This window comes from Quercus suber, unplaced genomic scaffold, assembly GCF_002906115.3.
Source record: "Quercus suber isolate HL8 unplaced genomic scaffold, Cork oak 2.0 scaffold_184, whole genome shotgun sequence".
Taxonomy (NCBI): Eukaryota; Viridiplantae; Streptophyta; class Magnoliopsida; order Fagales; family Fagaceae; genus Quercus; species Quercus suber.
The window spans coordinates 285,976-294,564 of record NW_027069642.1 but is presented as its reverse complement, the minus strand read 5'-3'; the positions used below and the strand labels follow the sequence as shown (position 1 = coordinate 294,564).

The window sequence follows — 8,589 nt, the reverse complement described above, 5'->3', positions numbered from 1 at the left end:
TGGTCTGAAGACTGAAACTACGACGTTTTCGAATTTGGTCATATCAATGGTGTCTTTTTCTGTGGGTTTAATGAACAATATTAGCCTTTTACAGGAGATGACTGATTCATTTCCGTAAACGGCACGTTTATGAATGGGCGGCAAAGGCCAGGACCATTTCAGTGATAAGACTTTAGTTGCTTTAAGTGTTCTTTTGTGGACCCCTAAAGGACTGAAGGGGAGGACAAGGTATTTTTTTTTTTTGGAAAAAATATTTGGAATATTCTAAAATTTATTATAATTTATTAAAAAATACTTATAAATTGATCTAATAATGATTTTTTTTTTTGAGTAAATCTAATAATGAATATTGAATATGATTGATTGCATCATCAACATTATAATTAAGTTTTTGGATTTTTTTTTTAATATTTAAAATTTGAGATATCAATATTTATATATGAGGTTTATCATTTATATAATAAAATTTATAGTAATCATAGCTTTATTCTTTTACTCCCATTGATTAACCTAAAATTGTTGTTGAGGACAAATTTTTCACAAGACATGGAATTTATTTCATTGACAACTCACACCACATCAACAAATTATGGATTTTGGAAAAACTTCTTTTAAAACCCAAAAGAGTCATATTAACAAAATGACACTGAAGCCCATGGTCCAACACTCATGGCGATATTATCTCATCAAAGCCCATAGTTTAAGCTCATGGCACAACATCTTATTTTTGGCTCATGATCCAAGCTCATGAGTCTCATCGGGAGAATTTTGGGAGTTGTGGTTTGGAGGGTCAAGAAGTATGTTCAATAAACCTCCAGCAGTTCAAAGTTGATAAAGGAAAACATGTTACTTGGCATGTCTTCTCCAATTCCCTGAACTCTGACGGGTCAATGTGCAATAGGTAACATCTGGTAAGCCTCTCATATCACATAACACTTAAAATGATAAAATTCCTCATACTCTTTACATAAAAAATTAATGTTCATCATATAATATAAGTTTAAAAATGAAATCATATTATTTCATATAAACTATATTATCATTTTTATTTAAATTAATCCCAAGCACATGACTAAATCTATATTAATATCTCATATCTAGCATTAAATGCTCTCCTTACTCTCCAAGATTTGGTCAAAACACAAAGAGACCATAATTACATCTCTAAAACTTCATCAAATGTCAACCAATTAGTTTATTACTTACCAAAATTATATATGGATTAAACATATAATTTTCAAAAAAAGGAAACTTAGTCAAAAATACCAACAATAGTTCCAGCAGAAACTGCCTTAACTCCAGCAGAAGCAACAACAACTCCAACAAAAACAATAGCAGCTCTAGAAGAAGCTGTAGTATCTCCAGTAGCAACTGCAGTAGCGCCAGCAACAGCTTAGGCAACTGACACATGCCCAAAAGTAACATCATCAACCCATTAATGCCAAATCCTAGCAACTTGTTGCCATACCCAAAGAAGTAAAGGTCCTATAAAAGATCATTCTATTTTAAGCTAAGATCCTTTGTCTCTAGCTACAGTACCAGAAATAAGAAGATCCCATGAAGGTTATCTTACTATTTTTAGCCAAACCCATGAATTTAATGCAAAATATTTTCTCTAACAGAAAACCTCACACAGTTGACATCATCCAACTATACTACTACCATAGACCTAACAGCTGCAATAGCTACTACTGTAATACTGCGGCAGCAGCCTTAAAATCTCAAATCTTCTTCTTTTAGCTAAAAACCAAAAACTCACTAATGAAACCACTTACTTTGTCAAAGACTTTTCTTTATTTGCTAAATTTCCCTTCAACTAATTCTAATCTAGTTACATACTTGGTTCTATATAAAGAGGACCAAGCCACACACTAAGACACACACTATCCATCTCTCTCTCACCCCCTTATTCTGAAACTTCATTTATTTTGTTGCTATATACACATTTTTTACTTCTCCATCTCTCTTACAAAATCTCTCTTCTTAGATAACAACACAACACACATATAACAACACACCATTTTTTCATTACCCATCTTTCCCACACTCTACTATTCTGAAATATCATCATTTTGCTGCTCATAAACACATCTTCATCTCTTTCTCTGTTTCTCTTACAATACATCTCTTCTTAGAAAGCAACATAACCAATGTCATAACACAAAAACAACTCCAGCAGCAACTATAAGCTCATGTATTTTGTTAGGAAATATGTGATTCACTTTTTAGGACATATAATATTCACTTTTTGGGAACATATGTCACTATTTTATATAATTGGCTAATCTTTTGACAAAACGCACTTTATTTGTATTTGGGTAGATCTAGGATGTGTTTAATATCTCAAGAAACTGTGTTTCAAGATCAAGTGTTGAAGACATGCAAGTCTGTCCAAGATACAAGCTGAAGAAGTGTCTGTCATTAAAGCTTGACAACTAGCCATCTATCGAGATTTAAGAAATGGTTCCGGCCCCGTAACTCGACAACAACTCGATAGATAGGCATTTGTCGAGGTTTATGAAAAGCAGAATTTCAGATATGTTTTAACTCTAATCTGTAATTATGTGTTTGGGCTTTCTTTTCTCACAACCCTAGACATATAAAAGGATTATTTTAAGGGCCGTCAAAGAGGACACAAGTTGCACAAGTGTTGAGCAAAGTTTGTTCAAGCAAATTGTTACCAGAGATAGAGTTTTCCCTAGTTCATCATTCTTGTGAAGAAGTTGTTATGTTTGTGCACTGTAGGGTTTTGTAACCAAGCATCTTCTTGATCTTCATCATGGATGAACTGAAGAACTTTGCAGCTAACAACCTTCTCTAGTTGGTGATTGAAGTCGCATACTGGGATCTGCACAATTGGTTAGTCACGTACTGGGAGCCGTGCATCAAAAGGAGAAATTGTCGCTACAGAACAAGTCCAATTGGGTATTGGGGTAAGGGTTCAACTGTAGGTTGGTATAAGGTACTGAGATTCAATTACTTGTAACCGCTTGTTGTGATAATAGTGAAATTTCGGGAGTGGTGACCTTAAAATCACCCGGTGGAGTTTTTGCTATGTTGGTTTTCTCCATTTGTAAACAAATCACCATGTTAATTTATTTTCCACTGCATACTTAGTTTAATTGATGATTTGTTTGTGCTACCATGAATTTGAATGTTAATTTGACTAATTAATTAAACTTGGTTAATTAATCAATTAATTCATCACAAGGGGTCAATATGTTTTTTTTTTTTTTGGCCTATCTTATTTGCTATATTTAACCTTCATATTATCTATCTCATACTTCCATATATTTTACAAACACATTCCTCACAAACTATCCAGACACACTTCTCACATATATTCCTCATCTATCTTACAAACATCATATCTCACAAAACATACATATTTCTTACCATCTTCATACATCTTAAAAGATATCAAACACTCTTCCAAGAACATATTAAAGAAGCCCTTTCTCATGGAAGGCATATGAACATTAAAGACTAAAAGTCCTTCTCTTAAAAGGCACAATGATTGCATATTAAAATTGTAAGGTTAAATTTAATCGACCATCTTGTTCGCTTTATTCCATGCTAATTTACTTGTATTTTAAAACTTAGAAACTCTATATTTAGGTGGGATTCATGTAAGGGTAGTGAGTAAGAGAGTGTGAAGAAATGTTCAAGTCTGTGCAAGGATGCAGGAATTCACGGCTGGGACTCGCGGGTGACTCGCGACTGGCAAGCCGCCAACTTCAACACACGAGTGAAGCGTGCGAGAAGATGAACAGTCATGCCAGCTGGTGCACTACAGGACAAAAGGTCCAACCTGGCTGTTTTGTTATCTCGCAGCTTGAACTCGTGACTCAGTCAAGTCGCGAGGCCAAGCTGCCAACTAGCCCTATTTGGGAAAAACTGACTCTTCGCATTCCTTTCTCATCAAAGTATAAATACCCCTTAAACCCACGAAATGTAGAGAGCTTCCAGAGAGAATTTTGAGAGAGAAACCCTAGAGAAAAATAAGATTGATTCATCTATAATCTTCACCTACGAGTCTCTTCAAATTCCTCTACTCTCACCCTCTCTATTGTTACATCCTTGAGTGGTTCTTGACCAAATCCTTTTCTCATCATACCCATGTCTGTGAGAAAGTCTTTTGGTGCTTAGGAAAGAAATTTGGAAGGGACCAATGGTTATTGGTTGATGTTATGGGCTATAGCGGAATCCGGTAAGCTAGAGAAGAAAAAGGTTTGGCGCAACCTCGTTGGAGCAAGAAGCTTGGAGGGCTTAGATACACTGGGTAGATTAGGCTTAGAGAGTCTATTGTTGTTCATGTATCACAACTACATTTTCTAGTGGATTATTGACTGCTTGGAGGATGGCGGAGAGGTTTTACACCGAGGGTTTTGGTTTCCTCTTCGATAACACATCGCCGTGTTGTCTTTGTGTTTGTATCTCTCTTCCCTTAATCTTTATCATTTAATTTCTGTTGTGGATGTGATTTTAAATTGGTTTAGATTGTTTATCGATTCTGTCATTAGCTTATGTTCATGTTCCGTACATTTGTTGTTTGATAATAAGCCTGAATTGATATTTTGTAATTTGGGGGTCTAAACGTTCATAGTGTTTTCAACGCTATTTGAACTTTCAAAAGTCATTCTCATGAAAAACATAAATTTCTAATACTAAAAGTCCTTATGGAAGGCAATAACACTTATATTTGACTAAAAACTAAAAAAGTATTACATGGAAAAAATCATTTAACTGCATGATAAAGAGGATAAACTTAACCAACCTATGCACACGACTAGACATGTTCTTTCTCCCTCCAGTTGCACCCATTTATCCCCTTCAATCATGACGTCACCATGAAATGACTCATAATATCATATTGTACCACTGGACTCATTTTATCATGCTACTGAAATGTCATAAGTCTACAGTTGTTATATAGCTAGAGCTACAAACTGTGAAGATAAGTCATTATATTTTTATTTCTGAAATTATACTATTGAGTATATGTTAATTTATTATCAGTGTACTATTGTGCTCATATTATTCTACCGCTAGAATGTTATCAGCTCACTAACGCTATACGACTAAAGCCACAATCATATAAAGAACAAAGTGATATTGTACAGTTGGAGTCAAAAACATAAAAGATAAGTCAATGTTTTCTCCATCTTTGAAATTACATTATTAAGTATATGTTAGCTCAATATTATTGTACCGCTAGATGCAAGTTACTTTAATATCATCTCACCATTTAATAAAACATGATCTCACTAATACTTCAATAATAAACATATATATTAATAAATTGATCTACCATTGCTGAACATATTATTCGGACATAAATCACCGATGGACAAATATTATTCAAACATAAACCACCGATGGACATATAGTATTCGGACATATACCATTGATGGACATATATTACTTAGACATGAACCAATGTTGGATATGTAATGTTTGGACATGAACCACGGCTGGATACCATTGAACACCACTTAATAAACATAATAATATCGTTCAACTCACCATTTAATCAAATCTATTATGCCAAAAAAATTATTTATATATTTCAACCATATTATCATGATTCTAAGACTTTGGGCTTTATCTATTTTGTATGCTTAAAATGAACCGGAAGCCATTTGTCTATACGGCCCAATGTCGAGTTCCAGATTGAACTCCTCAACTAGCAGAGTCACACCTCTAGCAGAAGACATGTGGCTATGCGCAAAAAACCGTCCCCGACAATTGTTGATCAATCAAAATATACCAAATCTAAAATTATTGTAAAATTAAACTAGTCTTATAGATAAATGTCTCTTCATTGAACAAAGTGTGGCTTTAAATATGCTTGAAGTCTTAGAGTATTCGTATCAACTCCTAAAAATATTCATGTATATTTTAGCATAAAAATCTAAATTTTCTATTTTACATATTCATTTTTCAAAACTCTACATAAAATCATCTACTTTACACAAAATTTCATTAATATATTGATTTTTCTTGATTTTTTAAATTGTTTCTATTTCTTCATACTCAACAACCACCATTCACACTCTTTCTACATCTTCCAAATACATAAGGAAAGAATAAAAAAATTAAATGTATACATTTAATTTAATTTTTTTTTTTTTACCGACAAAACAATTCGTGCTTTTTTTTATTTTTTTTTATTTTCCCATCTGCTAGAGCTTGAAGAACTCCAAAGAGACTGGAGTATTCTAGTCTCTTTTGATTTGAGAATTGAAGGATTTGGAGAAGAAAAGATATTTAGATTAATTTGTTTGCTTTCCAAATAATTTTTTTAGAACTCTATAATGATTTTTTATATCTCTATCATTTTCCATTTCAATTGGAAGAAAGATAAACATTTTCTTTATTGAGTTAGAATGTTAAAAAAATAAAAACTAAAAACTAACCACAAAAATTGTTAAATTGGTAAAGAGCATAAATTTTCTCTATTTTTTGAAGAATTAAAAATGAACAGTAGGTGTAACAAATCCAAGAAGAGAAATGTAAGTTCTGCAACATGGGACCAAAATCTTCCACTTGCTTTTTGCAATTTCTTCACTATATCAATTTCTTCACTATTATACTCTCAGATTGCGTGAAAAGAAATTAAACCTCCATTTGTATTTTCTTTAAAAAAAAAAAGTCAAAAGACCAACAAATATGAGACATAGAAATAGAAAAATGCCAAAATATATATATATATATATATATATATATATATATGTATATATATAAAGTAATCAAATTACATAATTGAGAAAAGAAACCAATGGCTGATACTTGATATCCCAAGTAAGAGGAGAGAAGTATAATTAACATCATAATATTTTCTTTTTTTTTTAAATGGTTATATGTGTCAACTCATAACATTCGATGGCATTGCAAAAAATTGGGGCTATCCTGACTTTTTTAATCCGCGACTATAGCCCCAAAAAGTGCCAGTATAGACCAAAATGCCCTATCCTAGTGCTTTTTTTTCCTGGCACTTAGTATTGCTTTCCAATGAGTATGACAATAGGTTCGACTAACCTATACTGGCGGTTTTAAAACTGCTGGTATAGGTCCCGGTGGTTTCGAAACCATATCCCGTTGCTTTTTTAGAAGTATCGGGATATCCTTCAGCGCACTTGATGGATTACTTGCTATACACAAAGGCCAATTAAAATGTTTTAGCAATAGTGGATGGGTGGTGAAAGAGTAATGTGTGTGAGTGATTAAGAGTATAGAGTTGTAGAATTTTGGACTAAACTATACTATTAATGTTGGTGTAAGATTTGGTGAAAAATTTAGAAGGGTGGTAGGTTTTAAAAGAAAATGGTGACATTCTAATGGCTAAGCGCGATTCTCATTGAGACTTGCTTTTGTACAAACCAATTAATCAAAGAACTTGGGAAATTTACATTCATGGCTTTCAAATTCTTTTATTTGGATAATTACGTAGAAAGCCTAGAACTATTGGATGCAACAGACTGTTAGGACATATGTGATTCATTTGTTAGAAACATATGTCACTATTTTATATAATTAGCTAATTCTTTGACAAAGCACACTTTGCTTGCATTTTGGTAGATCTAGGATGAGTTAAATACTTCAAGAAACTGTGTTTCAAGATCAAATGTTAAACCATGCAAGTTTGTCCAAGATTCAAGTCTAAAAAGTGCTTGTCATTAAAGCTTGACAACTAGCCATCTATCGAGCTTTAAGAGTTGTTCCAGCCCCGTGGCTCGACAGCTGCTCGACAGATGGCTATTTGTCAAGATTTATGAAAAAATAGAATTTCATATCTATTTTGATTCTAATCCGTGATTATGTGTTTGGGCTTTCTTTTCTCACAACCCTAGACATATAAAACATTTTAAGGGCTGTCAAAGAGGACATAAGTTACACAAGTGTTGAGCAAAATTTGTTCAAGCAAATTGTGACTGGTGACAAAGTTTTGCCCAGTTCATTATTCTTGTGAAGAAGTTGATGTGTTTGTGCACCATAGGGTTTTGTGACCAAGCATCTTCTTGATCTTCATCGTCTAGATGAACTGAAGAACTTTGCAGCCAACAAACTTCTCTAGTTGGTGATTGAAGTCGCGTACTAGGATCTTCGCAATTGGTTAATCACGTACTGGGAGCCATGCATCAAAATGAGAAATTGTCACTACAAAACAAGTCCAATTGGGTATTGGAGTAAGGGTTCCACTGTAAGTTGGTATAAGGTACTGGGATTCTTTACATATAACTGCTTGTTGTGAAAATAGGAGAATTTCAGAAGTGGTGACCTTAAAATCACCCAATGGGGTTTTTGCCGTATTGGTTTTCCCGTTCGTAAACAAATCACCATGTCAATTTGTTTTCCGCTGCATTTTTATTTTAGTTGGTGATTTGTTTGTGCTACCACGTGTTTGCATGTTAATTTGATTAGTTAATCTTGGCTAATTAATCAATTAATTCATCACAAGGGGTCAATTCATTTTTGGCCTATCACAGAAAAGTTTAATAACAAGAAAAATCAAGAAGGCAAGATATATGATGCCAATTTTCCTTAGTTGTCTTGGCATTGACCCAAGTTTCAGTGTTAGCCGTTCTC

General features: G+C 33.4%; 1 protein-coding gene across 1 annotated transcript in view; it reads right to left on the bottom strand.

Annotated features, from left to right (window-relative positions):
- Positions 1-1,252: 1,252 nt before the first annotated feature.
- LOC112035006 (F-box protein CPR1-like) overlaps positions 1,253-8,589 on the bottom strand; it is a 12,376-nt gene continuing 5,039 nt past the window's right edge. The window contains exon 4 of the mRNA XM_065778501.1: positions 1,253-1,371. Coding sequence (XP_065634573.1) covers positions 1,253-1,371 — 119 coding nt within the window. The remainder of the gene's footprint in view (positions 1,372-8,589) is intronic.